General features: G+C 38.6%; 1 protein-coding gene across 10 annotated transcripts in view; it reads left to right on the top strand.

Annotated features, from left to right (window-relative positions):
• FGD4 (FYVE, RhoGEF and PH domain containing 4) overlaps positions 1-15976 on the top strand; it is a 214961-nt gene that overhangs the window by 178453 nt on the left and 20532 nt on the right. For all 10 annotated transcript variants that reach the window (XM_049102291.1, XM_025455557.3, XM_049102297.1 and 7 more), the window contains 4 exons: positions 4014-4152; positions 6660-6718; positions 7279-7425; positions 13405-13577. In XM_049102291.1, the coding sequence (XP_048958248.1) occupies positions 4014-4152; positions 6660-6718; positions 7279-7425; positions 13405-13577 (518 nt within the window). The remainder of the gene's footprint in view (positions 1-4013; positions 4153-6659; positions 6719-7278; positions 7426-13404; positions 13578-15976) is intronic.

The following is a 15976-nucleotide window of genomic DNA, read 5'->3' as shown; positions in this document are numbered from 1 at the left end:
TTCTCTAGTCAAAGTGGTTAGTAACTTATTATTTTGTAAAGTTTAAGTATCAAAAAGGAATTCTTTTGATCACATAAGGTTCTTGGGGTGGGGATTCTACTGCTCCTTTTTTGCTTTCTTTTGTGCTATCTAAATACTTTATATTTTACCATTTTAATTCCTCTAAATTTTAATCAGTTTCTCATTTAGTTTTCCTACTGTTTGTTGGAGAAATTATAAAATAAAAACTAATTTATCACAGTCTACTTCAGATTAATACTAACCTGGGCAGTCCAGGTGGCTCAGCGGTTTAGCGTGATCAGCCCAAGGCGTGATCCGAGAGACCCGGGATCGGGTTCCACGTCGGGTTGGGCTCCTGGCATGGAGCCCGCTTCTTCCTCTGCCTGTGTCTCTGCCTCTCTCTCTCTCTCTGTGTCTCATGAATAAATAAATAAAATCTTTTTTAAAAAAGATTAATACTAACTTTAATTCTGGTCGACTCTAGGCATTTTGCTCTATTGCAGCTCTGTTCTCCCATCATCTGTGCTTTTAGTTCCTATAGATTACCGCTGTATATGTTTCATCTTATAATTACAGTGATGTAATTGTTATTTTATACAATTTTATGTCTTTGAAAGAAGGGAGAAAAAAAAGAAGGGAGGATAAAGACAAAATATATCTATAAATATATTTATTAACCCATATATTTATCATTTCTGAAGTAAGTTCCTTTCTACATAAAGTGGTAAGTCTTTCTTGTAAGGCAGAGATTAGAGATTAGATAGCAACAAATTTTCTTGGTCTTTGTTTAGTTGGGAATATCCCTCTTTTTCCTATACTGTTGAATTGTGTTGCTGGATACAGAATTCTTGGTTAATAGTTTTTTTTTTTCTTTCAGCAAAATGAATGCCGTTTCACTGTACTCTGTCCTCTGTTGTTTTATATGGGAAGTTACGAATTGTATTGATATTTTCTGTATGTGCTGAATTGTTTTTCTCTTGTTTTCAGATTTATCTTTTTGCTTTTGTCTTTCAACCGTTTGAATATGATGTGTCTAATGTGAATCTTTCTATATTTAGGTTTGAATTTCTTAGATGTGTACTTTTTTAAAATCAATTTGAGAAGTTTTCAGCCATTATTTCTTGAAATAATTTATTTCAATTACATATATATTGGTATTCTTGTTGTTCTACAAGTTTCTGAGACTGTTCATTTTTCTTCAATCTTTTTTCTGTTCTTCAGATTGTATAATTTCTATTAATATTTCTTTGAGTTCATTGACGTTTTCTTCTGCTGTTGAGTCTCTGCGGTGCATTTTTTATCTCAGCTCTTGTCCTTTTCAACTCCAGAACTACCATTGGTTCTTTTTATAATGCCTGTTTCCTCCTTGGAAATTGCTATTTATGCATTCATTATTGTTATGCTTTTCATGTTTTTCAAATACAATTTCATTTCTTTGATCATTTTTATAATAGCTCCAATTGAAGTCTTTGCTGGCTACATCCAGTATCTGTGTTCAGAGACAATTTCTTTTGATTGCCTTTTTTCAGTTTAGTAAGTAGTAACAGTTTACTGTTTCTCATATATTTTGCTGAATATAGGGCATTTTAGATAGTCTGTTGTAGCAACTCTAGGTTTTGATTTCCCCCACTGAAAGTGGCTTTGGTTAGTTTTGTTTGTTTATTTAGTAATTTGCTTAGGCTAAATCTATAAAAGCTGTCTTCTGTCTTTGCTGATCATTCACACAACCTCAGCGAAGAAAATTATTATCTAACCTCCCCCACTCCCTCCACCTCCAACCACAGCTTCAGGCTAGTGGTGACATTGGTCTTCCCCACTAGCCCACCTCAAGACATTTCCACTGACAGTGTCGCTAGGTGTGTGCATTGCCCACCACTCCAGATCTAATAATGAGCTCTCTTCAACTTTAGCAGAGATGTGCCAGTCCTCACAGCCAGTCCCACCCAAAATGAACCTTCTAGTCACTGAACCTTCTAGTCACTGAACCTTCTTTAGCTGAGGGAGGAGTGGGTGTTCACCCCAGGCCAGAGTGCCACAAATTCTCACTCTTCTTACCCAAAGGTCTACAGTTTTTAAAGCATAAATGCTTTTCAGATTGTTCTGTGCCTTTGGTCAGTTTCCAGATTGCTAAAATGATGGTTTTATCAATCTTGTCCAGCTTTCTAGTTGCATTTCCCAGGGAGGATTTTGCCAGTCTCCTTCCTCAGCCAAAAGTCCTGCTTCTTTCCATTCACTTTTTATTTCTCTTCTCTCATGATTAAGCACTCATCTACCTTCTGAATGCTGGCTCCTTTCATTCTTTTACTAGCCCCTTTTGCTTATACTGAAATGTGGACAGAGTCCAGGGTTGACCCTTCACAGTCTTCTTGGCCTTCACACCCTCATGTTCCTGAGCCTTTAACCATCATGTCCTACAGATGCCCCTAGGGTCATCGTTTCGAGTCATTTCCTACTTCTAAACTGTCTTAGTGGATTGGGAACCAACCAACTAAGTTTAGAATTCAACCACTTAGTCACTGGACCTTAGAAGACTCTTAACTTCTCTGAGCCACAGTTTCTTTGTGTAAAAATGTGGGGATCAGTAATATTTTCCTATGTTTCATATACATATAATATGTAATAATATATATATTTCCAATACACATATGTAATAGGTTTGTTGGAGAAAATCAAATGAGATGGCTGAACCTATAACATTACAATTTTATACTTTATTAAGGAAAGCTGTTATTTCTTCAGCTTCCATGTTGATTTCAGGCTCTTTTTTCCTGGTCTACAACAATAGCTTCCAAACTAATTTTCCCACATCTCCCCTAAAGACACACTGCAGTAGATTAATGTTAATACATCTCAGATCTAATGAGATTGCTCTCCTGCAGGAAATTCTGCGTTAGATGAAGCAAGTCTAAACTAAGCTTATCTTATTACCCCAGATTACCTTTTCTTCTTCATCCTATGTTTCCATATGTATATACACACATATATATCTTATTTTCCAACAAAACTTAACATGTTTCATATCCCACTGCCGTGGGCCTATTCTTCAAGGTCCTTCTTCATGCTCTTGTCCCCTAGTCTTCTTCACTTTCCTTTCCACCAGAGGCTGCGCTCATCAGAGTTCATGTTGAATGCCCTCTTTGAAGGCTTTAGTTTCTTGTTTGCTTGAATGCAAACATCATGTCTTAGTAAACCTTCATTCCCCGCAGTGCCTTTATCATGGTATGAGTTCAATGAATATTTTAATAGGATTCCTGCTTTGTTTAATATGAATAAGAATACATCTTATTTTTCAAATAATCTTTTCCCTGTCTTATATTAACAGCTTATTGAAAGCAAGGGCTATAGACTCAATTTTGCTGTAAGAAAAGGAGATCTATTTCCAGAGTTCAGTTTCTAATGGAAAAGACTGTCGTGGCCTATGAAAAATTAAAATTTTGTGAGAGATAATAAGATGCTCGATCTTGTCATTCTTCTATGTGGAGTCTTTTTTAAGTTTAAAGGAAGTGATATTTATGGTAGCCTTATTATTAAATAGTTTCTGCTGAGTCTAAAGTCATTTAATACGGTTGTACTTAGTGAACCTCATTAAATATATGCATCTTTTAAAAATCTCTGGAGTATGATTCAATACTGTGGCCACAGAAACTCTTCTAGTGACTAATTGAAGCGGTTGCCAGCAATCTGGAATCTTCCTTAAAATTCTGCTTGATTTTTCTTTCTGTTCTTATACTAGATTAGTGGGTCTCAGACTTTAATGTTGTAAGAATCTGGGGTATTGAAAAATGCATATTTGCAGGCCTCAGAGATTGTGGTTTCATAGATTGGGGTGGAGTTCCTAATTTGCATTTTTAATGGTGCCTTTGGTCTATCTGAGGCAAGTGATTCACACACCACCCTTTGTAAGGAAACACTGTCCTTGATAATACTGAAAATACAGAAAAATACTGTACAACAGTGAGTTTTTAGATTGGCCAACTTCATTTTATCTTTCTTTAAAACCTTTCTCATTATAGAAACAGAAGATCTGTGGGAGCTTGACTTTGCAGCATCACATGCTAGAACCTGTTCAGCGGATTCCCCGGTATGAAATGCTCCTGAAGGACTACCTAAGGAAATTGCCCCCTGATTCTCCGGACTGGAATGATGCTAAAAGTAAATATTTCTCTCCCACTCCCTTTCTATTATGGGGTAACCAGTGGCCAGGCAGCCTTGTGATTTAAAGAGCAAGATGTGTCTCACAGCCAATTTAGTAAAATATTGCTGCCAAAAAATAACCTCACTGGAAATTGTCATCAACATCTCAATTAGGCAAGCACTTCTGAGCCCAAATCACAGGTTTAGAGCAATGCAAATCACATTTATCATGCTGATTTCACGTTAATCATTAACTTGGAAATCTGAAACTATAGTCTTAGAGACATCTGGAATAGCAATACACAATTACCTTCTCACAGGAAGAATACAACCATTCAGAATTACGGGTGCTGCTGGTTAATTAGATAGGCTGATGCATCCAAGAAAGCTAAAATGACACTTACTATGTAAAAATAACCCTAGCAAAGTTGGCTCTACCAACCCTAAAAGAAAAGAGAAAATGATGCTTTTTAGTGTCAGTTAACATTTTCCCAGGAAAACCTTATTCTTCCAGTTATCTTCTATTTTTTCATTAGATACTAACAAATGGATTCTTTTTAAGGTTCAGGAGTTACGATACTTTACTTTCTCGTGCCTTTTTATTTTTATTTTTATTTTATTTCATTTTTCTCTCGTGCCTTTTTAAAAAATCAAAGCAGGGGAGCCTAGGTGGCTCAAATCGGTTAAGCATCTGCCTTCAGTTCAGGTCATGATCTCTGGGTCCTGGGATGGTGGCTCCCTCCCTCCCTCCTGGCCCAACAGGGAGCCTACTTCTGCCTCTCCCCCTGCTCTCAGGGCTTGCTCTGGCTCTCTCTGTCTCTGTCTCAAATGAATATATAAAATCTTTAAAAATAACTAAAAAAATCAAAAGCATATGACTCTTGATCTAGGGGTCATAAGTTCAAGTCCCACTTTCAGTGTATAGCTTACTTTAAAATTTTTCTTTTATTAAAAAATAAGTAACTGAAAGGCAGGATACAAATTTAAGAGATAGAAATGACTTAATGTCAATTACTAACAATGTTGTACAATCTTAAAACATTGGTACCTTGCTAATAATTTCTTGTCATTATTTTAAGTGAACCCTGTTGAGAGAGGAGGAACACAGAATATAAACTTTGGTCTTGGCAGCCTGGGTCTTTTTTTTGAACAGAGGCTTTCTCTGATAGATTTTTCCCACCCCCAAGTGAGTCAATGACCACAGGAACTTCTCTTCTTCCCTTTCCCTCTTTATAGTTTAGAATTATCCTGACTTGACTTCTTCCACTTTCCACTTCATGCCCACTTCCCACTCATCTGGGCTGAGTGGTTGGTTTTGGTGGCCGACCTAGTGGTAGGATTAAAGGTGGGATCATCACTGCTACTCCTCAAACTGCTGATTCCAGGTTATTTTATTTTGTCTCCCTCTACCTTCAATCCTGCAGGGAATGCACAGAATTGCCCCAATCAGGATAGTCCTCCAAAATTTAAATAAAAATTCAGCGTCAAAAAATGAGAAAGTTAGCAACACTATAGGGTATTTTAGAACTCTCTTTGGTTTCCCATTGCTCTTTAAACTAAAATTGTAAGGAAATCACAGAAGTGCTTTTAAAGACCCAAAGGAGGGGAGAAAGCAACCAAAGTGCATTCTGTTCAGCCATGGAACAAAGAAGACAGAGAGAATTTGGTCCAGAAGTAATGAGGTTGTTGCAGTAACAGAATTAATCAGGCTGGTATTCATAAGATAGAAAAGAAAGAGCAGGACATGATTTAGGATTGAGGGCATTCCCTGGGGTTGATCCAGCAGGAGGCTTCAGCCTGCACAGCTTTTCATGAGCAGTGAGTACCAGAGCTCCTATCTTGCCCATACCAGGCAGTTCCCATTCCCATCTCTCACACCACCTGCTCAGCAAAAGAAATTTCCATTAGCATTGGCATCAGAGGATTCCCCTTCATCCAACCAAAACTAGAACTGTGTACGTTTTCCCAAAGAAAGTTGGTTATGGTTGGTGGTTAATTTGCTTATAAAACTCCTAAAATAGTATTACTGCTGTAGTGTTGTAACTTATGAAGACAGAAGATGTAGGTTCCAGTGTGGCCCCACAGTATCATAGTTGTGTGACCTTAACCAAGCCACATCACTTGCCATTTGTTTCATCTGCCAAGAGGAGCTAGCTAACAGACTCTCCATTCAAGGTTGAATAAGAATGAAGGGACATAAAATATATATGAAAGCATCTGGCAAAGTGCCTTGTGCCAGTCTGGTGTACATGGTATTTATTAATTTTGAAGGTCCGTTATATAGGTTATATGTATAGTTGTGTATGACTATTTACAAGGAAATGTCCTTCAAGTTCCAAGTAATCTGCTTGCAAATGAACTTCTGAAAAGTATCCATATTATAAATAGAAATTGCCCCAACTTTTGGTGTCAGATTTGGTCAGCGGTGTCAGATTTTCTTCTTCTTGCTGTATATGTTACTCAACTATCTAATAGCATAGAAACAACAAAATATATTTATTTAATTTTCTTTTTTCCCTATCTAGAATCACTTGAAATCATATCTACAGCAGCAAGCCATTCTAATAGTGCAATAAGAAAAATGGTAAGTGATTTACAAAGGAAATGGGAATCTTGTAGTTAGAGAATTGTCAATAATATAGCCTCATGTTATCTGCAGGTGTGAACCAAAACGAGTTGATACAGGTCAACAAAAAAGATTCTTTATAAGGCAGCTTGGGTGGCTCTGGGGTTTAGTACCTGCCTTCAGCCCGGGGCATGGTCCTGGAGACCCAGGATCGAGTCCCACGTTGGGCTCCCTGCATGGAGCCTGCTTCTCCCTCTCCCTGTGCCTCTGCCTCTCTCTCTCTCTGTGTCTCTCATGATTAAATAAATAAAATCTTTAAAAAAAAAAAACCTTAACTACTGGGGTCTATTCTTAAAAAAGATTCTTTATAAAATGTTTAGTGTTGTGTGGAATAATCCTCTCCTCTCTTCTCCCAGTTTTCAATTTGCCCATAACTGACACATTTTATACCAAATTTATGCTTAGTCCCATTCCCTTCTGAATTATCCAAATTTTTGTTAAGGTCATTGTATTATTAAAGCCACTAAGATAAAACTTCCTTTTATTTGGTCTTGCTGTGTTTTGTTTTAATTTCCTAGGAGAACCTGAAAAAACTCTTAGAGATTTATGAAATGTTGGGAGAGGAAGAAGACATTGTAAATCCTTCAAATGAACTCATAAAAGAGGGACAGATCCTCAAGCTAGCTGCTCGGAACACATCAGCACAAGAACGCTACCTTTTCTTGGTGAGTATTCTGGTGTGAGCTGGTCACATACAAATAATTCATAAATAGTGGTTCTGGACCTCTTGGAAAAGCAGGATGCTTGCTTGCTTACCAAAGCAGTTCTGTCTAAACTGGTTTAGTCGGCACTGCCAGGGTTCCACAGAAGGGACTGTCCTTAGTAACTAAACCTTGTTCTTTCAAGGACACCAATCCTAAGGTATTTTAAAAATAATTTTTCTGTGTCCTTACCTACCACGTGTCAGTTACATTAGTAACACACAGCTGAACACACAACCTGTGATGATCTTAGCTATCAGTGTGGGGGGCGGGGTTGCGGGGACTGATAGATTTTCTCACATTTTCCTTGTTTCAGAGCCACTCTTTCCTTTCATTCTTAGAGGCTGACAGGTACCATTTTCTGACCAGAGTTCTCTTCTTAACCCGCTCTGATCACTACTTTTGATCTTTCCAGTCTGAGAAAATGTATTCTCAAGGTTGTGAAGCTCGTGCCTAAAATCTCTCTGTGAAAAGTGTGTGAATTTGCCAGAGAGTTCCTTTTTACCGCAGTGGGTCCCGGTCCCTTCCTTTACTTCCTGGAAATGACAGTTAGTCTGGGGCTTATCTCAAATGTAAGAGCTCTTCTTGGGGCATCCAGGCCATTATGTTTTTAGTCTCCTAAATCTAGTTCTTTTCTGTATCTATTGATATAATAATAATTACACTAATAGCTAACATGGAGTAACAATAAGCTACGTAAGTGTTAGTTATTGTTAGGATTGTTATTATAGTCACAGAAACAGAGATACATTGGTCATGAGGCTGCCCAGTACCAGGTACATGATAAATTCTCAGCATATTACTCACGTCTGACTTTGTGCTGCAAGGCAGTCATCTCATCAGCCATAGTACGAGTTTAATTGGGGGCTTACAGGTTTTTGCTTTCTGGTTACAGCCTCCTTTGAAAGGAAAATGTACAACAACTAAATATCATGCACAGGGGTGGTCAGTATCTCTCATTTTTCGAAAAGAACATTAAGTCACCATATTGCCTAGCTGTTTTCCCAAGTTTGTGTAACTCAAGAAAATTGAAAACATACATCTACACAAAACATGTTTATGAATGTTTACAGCAGAATTGTTCACAATAGCCAAAATATTTGGAGATATGGATATAGTAGGATGTCTATGCAATGGAATACTGTATGGCAAAAAAGAACAGAATATTGGTACATGCTACATGAATGAACTTTGAAAGCACTGTGACAAGTGAAGGAAGCCATTCACAAAAGCACACACTCTATGATTTCATTAAGTACAATGTCCAGAATAGGCAAATGTGGAGAGGCAGGATATAAGTAGTGGTTGCCTGGGACAGGTGGGGAAGAGGAAATGGACACAGGGTTTCCATTTGGAGTCATGAAATATTCTGGAATTAGATAGTAATGATGGTTGCACAATTTACAACTATGTTAAAAACCATGAATTGTACGTTTTAAAAGGGTTTTATGTTATGTGAATTACATCTCAGTAACTTTAAAAAGTTGATAGATGTTGTCCAAATTAACTGTAAAAATCTTCATTTGAGCTCAACAAAAGTACTTCACCTCTCAGAGATTACAAAGAGAGCTAAAAATGTGTAAAGGAAGGATTGTGATGTCCTTGAGGGTTCAGAGGTCTATTTATTTTGAAATGTAGGTTTTGTGATTCAGGTATGATGAGACCACCAGATCAGGAGACGATTGCATGAGAAAGATCATTATACTCACAGATTCCCAAAAGGAGGGGCATGCTTTACCATGGGGATTACATGAGAAAGCACTGGGGTCCATACGGAGGCAGAGGGAGCAAGGAGAAAATGTGAGCAAGAGCCTTTATTGTGGGTTCAGTGAGAAGGGAAGGGCAAGGCAGCATAAACAGATTTAGGATTTGCTAGTTTAAATAATTCCATCAGGCTCTGGAGCATACAGGGGCTGTTGTCTGGTACTTGGCGCTGGGGGTTTAGAGCAAGGGAATACTGGCCCAGTGTAGAAGAGCTCAAGAAAGGAGGCAATGGAATTTGGCCTTTGGATTGGTTGCTTTCCATATGAAAGACATGCTTACAGGTGAGTCATTTACTACTTCTAGGAAGTGGGCAACCCTGAGAGGGACAGGTCCCTCCATTGTCAGCAAAACCCCAAGATGTCAGAGCATCAAAAATACAGAATAAAAAGACATGCTTAATACACTCTTTTGGGCAAAATGCATGGGAGTTAATGTGTTCCCTTTGCCTTCACCCTTCCTTTATGGGCTTAGGCAATTCTCCTTTCCCTCTTCTGTATTACAGTTTCAGTAGTTAAGCTTCTAGCTCTGTGTCTAACCAATTGCCTTGGTTTAATTTTCACATTTGAGAATTATCTGGAAATAGTTTAAGGTTGAATACCTTGTTGCAGAGCCAAATTAAGCAGCTCTTTGGAGGACAGATGGCAAAGAGCCTTGGGGGAATACAGCTGTAGTGACTTTGAAGAAAGGACCCATCTTGTTCCAGTTATTATAAGCTATCAAACTTCTCTTGCCATTGCCTCCCAGGAAAATGGAGTCATAAAGCAGGAGTTACTGGAAAGCATTTTCGTCTTGTGAAGACCATCTTAGAAGCATTTCTGTAGGTCCATTCTATTAATCCCTGCACGCCACCCACCTCCACCCCCTGCACTGTTCTTGTCACACACACTCCTCTTGCCAACACGCTTTTCTTCCCATAGAACATCTTGGTTTTTTGTATGTAGAAACTTCAGAAGTACCATTCTTACTTTTCTTTGTCTCTAGGAAGAAAATGAGGGCTAGTCTTCTGTATCCTACTCTGGTTATGTTACATTTCTCTAAAAAGCCAAATTGCATGCAGAATCTGATTTCAACTTTCAGCTCAGCTTCACATGTTTGCACATTTGCTTGCCTCCACTCCATGCTTTTTTATATTACTGCAGGATACCTGTTGACTAAATTAAATAACCACACCTGACATATGAAAGTTTTTTTTAAAACTCACCAAATTATCCCATAGAATGACCCAAGAGATTTTATTCTTGGCTCTTTGTTGTTTTCATCTTTATTTCCTTGTTGCTTCACAGGTTTCACTTTTTTTCCCTTTAACTCATTTAAGCTTTGAATACACAGCAGACACTGGAAATTTTCTCCAACAATGTACTTTTACAAACTCTAGAACAAGCTTTAATGAAACTGTTTCTGGTGAAACATGAAATTGAACTGTTTCACTCAAATACTTCAAGACACTTGAAAAAAGTAGTTGAGGAACACTGATGATCAGGAAGGGGGACTGTCCCTGTGCTTTTAGTAAAATTGAGACTGGCTTCTAGCCTAGCACTTTAAAAGCTTGCTCCTCCCCTCCCTGCCACCAGCCAGGGATCACTTGTCCATAACCACTTCTAAGCTACCCCCCAGGTGAAAAGGAATCTCCTGCACTGAAAGGAAAAGCCATCTACTTGGTGCTGCAGTTGTTCTGACTTCCTCTTTGAGTCTACCAGCAGAAACCCAGAGGGAGGGTGATGGTGGCTTAGGTCACAGGCTCAAGATTCACAGAGGGAACAAAGGGCATCTTCTGCTTTATGTCCTCTAGGAGCTCTTACTTTTCACCTCTAGGAAGAAGAAAAGGGGTATTTATTGACTAGCATTAGATTGTGATATGAGTTATATAAGGTTAATAAATAATTATTGACAGTTTATAATGTAAAGTCCCACTTAGGAAGCATATGTAATAGGGGAAGCATAATCCTGAAAGCATAAAATGGAAAGAGAAACATACCATTTATAAAATAGTCTGTCATCTTATATGAGTGTCACCACTAAAAACAAAAAAACAAATACCTGGAACTTCCACATTCATGGACTGTGTTCCTATAAAATAAGACTTTGCTGAACTTTATGAAGTGAACTTGAGTACAAGTATCAGATAACTCAGATGACATTACATTTGTCACTTACTTTGCAGAAAAATGAGATGGCGGTTGCACCTGGGTGGCATAGTTAAGTGTCCGACTCTTGATTTCAGCTCAGCTCAGGATCTCAAAGTCGTGAGATTGAACCCTATGTTGGGCTCCATGATGGGCAGGGAGCTTGCTTGGGATTCTCTCTCTGCCTCTGCCCCTGCCCGCTCTTTCTCTCAAATAAATAAATTTTAAAAGAAAGAAAGGAAAGGAAAAGAAAAAAGGAAGAAAGAAAAAAAAAGTTAAGCCTTCTGCATGTTGGTGGCTGCTCTGTAGCTCTTGCACTACAGGTCATAGCCTTGACCAAATTTCCTTTTGAGAAGGCCTTCATACAGGATAGGGAAAAAAAGTGTTCACAGGAACAGTTAGCAGCAAGCTGTTACCTTAATCAAGCTGGGATGGTGATGAGAGCCTTTCAGAGTGTTTTCAAATCTCCAAATCCTATATCCTGCAGTGAGGCTGGGGATTGCCATGCTTAGAATACAGTGGACCATTAATGATAGGTCGTTATGGTTCTCTTCTAGAATGTAAATGTGAAATGTGATGCTGAGGTGCATCTGTTAAAAGGGTATTTAGTGTCCTTTTATCTCTACGTTATCCAGTGTGGAAATGAAATTTATGACGCTGGTTATAGGAACTTGTAAAATAATGTATAAGGAACAACTGATAAGAAATTTGCTTTCAGAATGACTACAATGGGCAACGTCACATAAGCCGGTTGAAATGTTTTAAAAGTCCTTCAACATCTCTTGCCTTGATGGCTGTGTGGAGCCAAACGGAACCTGGCAACACAGGATGCTTTTTCTTCATTTAATCCTCCAAACAACCTGTGACTTTTATAGATAATAATCCTGAGACATGAGAGATTTCATAGTGCACAGAGTTTAAGTCCCCAGTAGTTCTTGTCTTTGAAAAATATATGTAAGTCTAGAAGCAGTTTTAGAAACAATTAATATGAAGGAGGAAGAAGTATGGCTCTTCTTTAGGAATCTGCCTACCAATTAACCTGAGTATTTAGCCTTTCCTTCTTTTGTGTGTTTGAATATATTCAAAAGTGAATTAAGTGCCTCCCAAACCTACTGTTTGGTCCTGGTTAGCAAGGGTTGTTCATTGTTGACTAGAAATGAGGCATAATACATAATCTGATTATTTCAAAACAAAGTGTTCCTTTTAAAAGAAGATCTAGTAAAGAAGACCTTTAAAAACTTCTTGCGAGGGCAGCCCTGGTGGCTCAGCGGTTTAGCGCCGCCTGCAGCCCAGGGTGTGATCCTGGGGACCCCGGATCAAGTCCCACATCAGGCTCCTTGCATGGGGCCTGCTTCTCCCTCTGCCTGTGTCTCTGCCTCTCTCTCTGTCTCCATGTCTCTCATGAATAAATAAATAAGAAATCTTTAAAAAATAAAAAAAAATAAAAACTTCTTGCGAAAATAGATGACATTTCTATTCATACATAACAAATTCTTCAGATGTAGGCCAATATAAAACAGTAACTTAGTTTTTTACATAGAGTTAGTGTGCTAGCCCCATGTGTTCTAAACTAATAACTTGGGGTTTTTTTAACTTAATATTAAACATACCAGCAAAAATATTTTAAGTATTACTGGTTTCCTCTAGTAGCTTTTGTAAACTTGCTTTGTAAGATACAACAAGTAGAAATTTTGTTGCCTACGGGCTTTAGCTTTTGCAACAAATGGTTGAGAACTTTAGGTCCTGATATATGGAAAGTCCTTAATAAATTGTTGCTGAATTTAATTGAGCTAATGTTCTTAACTAGTAAAAATTTACTTAAATATCAACAAAATATTATGAACCAATAAAGGGAAATATAACTGCTAAAATAAGGTAATTTTGATACAAGCGTAAAATCTCAATATAGTATTTAGGTAACTTTGCTCATGTAGAGGGTATGATATTCCCCTGGGAATTCCTTGGAGTTTTTTTCTAGGGCTACTTTTAATATTGGTTGTTTTCTTCTTTCTTCTTTGTTTTCCTTTTTATTGATGTGTGTGCTGTCTCCTTGCAGTTCAACAACATGTTGCTGTACTGTGTCCCAAGATTCAGCTTGGTAGGCTCTAAATTCACAGTTCGAACCAGGGTCGGCATCGATGGAATGAAAATCGTAGAGACTCACAATGAGGAATATCCACATACTTTCCAGGTGTCTGGGAAAGAGAGAACACTGGAACTGCAAGCCAGGTGAGAGAAACCTTCCAACACACAGCCTTCCAACAGCATTAGAATGAGTTGTATGATAGGATCATTCTGAGAATCGTTCCCAAGTGAATACTGCAGATCTCTGGGAGTCTGGTTGGACATAAGCAAAGAAACAGAATCTCTTAAAACAGAACCATGTTATCCCTTTTGATATTATTCATAGTGTCTAGATAGTGGTTTTCAAGACAACAAGAATTCAGTAAATTTAATTGACTCTTCAGATTTGCAAGGTGCTCAGAGAATGAAGTTATTTCATTCAAGCTGGACTTTTGAGTCTTGTAGGAAAGGGTTCTCTCCTAACCCTTCCTCCCTGCACCCTTCCTTTTGGTGCATGATGTTTATTGATGCTAAATGTTGAAGCATTAACTGTATGACTCTGTAACTCATTGAGACTTTAATGGAGAGGATTTTCAGAGGAGGCAGAGTGGAAAAGGCCATGATTCTCCTGCTACAGTTGGAGGATACACCAAGGAGGCCATGTGTGGCTGTAGTGGCCTCCTGGAACCAGAACTTCTGGAAGGGGTCGTTCTTTTATATAAGCTTCGTTGAGTTGGAAAGAAAGGCTGGGGTTCTGACATCCATCTGCCTAACACAACCATGTTTAGGAGGAAAAAAGTGTGAGAACCACTAGAGTGGCTCTTAGCTACCTCATGTGTGAACCTCTGGAAGATAGAGTGCTGTCAGGTTTTTAAATACCTGCCTTGGGCAGCCCGGGTGGCTCAGTGGTTTAGCGCCACCTTCGGCCCGGGGCATGATCCTGGAGACCCGGGATCGAGACCCACATCGGGCTCCCTGCATGGAGCCTGCTTCTCCCTCTGCCTCTCTCTCTGTGTGTCTCTCATGAATAAATAAGTACCATCTTTAAAAAAAAAAGAATGGTGAAATTTGGGAACCTTCAGAAGGTAACAGATGGGAGGGTTAAGTACCAATCCTGACTCTGATGGTTCTGATATTTGAGAATCTAGAGACTCAGCACTTCCCGTTCCTTTTTATTCTCTTGCACCAATAGCATGTGGTTCTGGCTCCTCAGATGAATTCACCCTGGATATTTATACTTAGTAACTTCATAAGCGTTTGAAGTTCAGACTTTCAGAAGGGAATAAATAATTTTTCCGGAAATCTCTGCCCAGAGAATTGGTGGAAATTGGTGAAATTACAGTTAAAGGAGATACGGCAGGCTGGCACAATTTGAAGAAATAGCCAGTTCTTAGATTTCCTGAAGAAAATCTATACTGAACCCGGCATTACTTAGGAAGCTGCCAGGGGACTGCTCTAAGGATTACAAGGTGGCATTTCAAGCATAAGTTGAAAGTATAGAGGACTTGGCTTTGAATAGTACAATTTCTCTACATTCTAGTGGGGTTTGGGGATCAGCCACCAAACCCAAGGGAAGAATGTATCATGCTCTGCTTGGAGGCTCCTGACCTGAGTCCTCAGTGTTTGACTCACTGAGCGATTGGTTCTGGCAACAGGGAGGACTCCTCAGTAGTTCTGATCACCAAAGAAGTTTTTATTGCAGAAGAATGAAGGCACTCACTGCTGCTCTGAAATCCAGCATACTTAAAAATGTGTGAACCCGAGAGAGGTGTCTAAACAGTGAAAGAGAGATTATCAAGGTTTTGTGGGTTGCCTAAATGGGAAAGATTTAGGAATCTTTGGCCTCTTTTCTCTTCAGGCTATGGCTGATGCTTGAGGAATACTCTTACATACTGGCAGTAATAATTGTAGAGTTCCAATATGCACTATTGGATACATTTCAATATCCAATTGGTATTGAAAACATGGTCATTTTTCCTTAAATGACTTATTCCCCAACTCCCATTGCTGCAATTGTATTTATGATTATATGGTGAATTGGAGAGCTAAATTAAGTGATTACTTTTCATCTAGCCTATGATTCTTTCAAGAATAAGGACAAACACTGAAAGTCTCAGAACATCAGAATGTCACAGGGATTACTTGGAGCCCAAAATTGGGTGTATGTTTGGAGATGTTTATTAAAGATCACTCAGTTCCGAAGTCACCTGGGAAAAAAAGAGTTCTGCTTTTCTTGCTAAATGAGTCAGTCTTAAGACTGACCTCTGACCCTCTGCTTCCTCTTTCATATTTAAAAGAATATAAACTATTCTGTGTATACAGTTTTTATTTAATGGTTTTATACTTTTAAATGAGTATAAAAACATACTAAGGAGTAGAGGAGTAAAAAATCCGCCAGACTTGAGACAAGTAAAACAAAAAGCATTGAAGACTCGTCAATGCATTTAAACATTGAAGCATTGAAGACTTCTTTGCATTTAAAAGGCTAGAAGCATGGGGCAGCCCTGGTGGCTCTGCAGTTTAGCAACACCTTCAGCCCAGGGCCTGATCCTGGAGACCCGGGA

This window comes from Canis lupus, chromosome 27, assembly GCF_003254725.2.
Source record: "Canis lupus dingo isolate Sandy chromosome 27, ASM325472v2, whole genome shotgun sequence".
NCBI classification, from domain to species: domain Eukaryota; kingdom Metazoa; phylum Chordata; class Mammalia; order Carnivora; family Canidae; genus Canis; species Canis lupus.
This window is presented reverse-complemented; position numbering and strand designations above follow the sequence as displayed.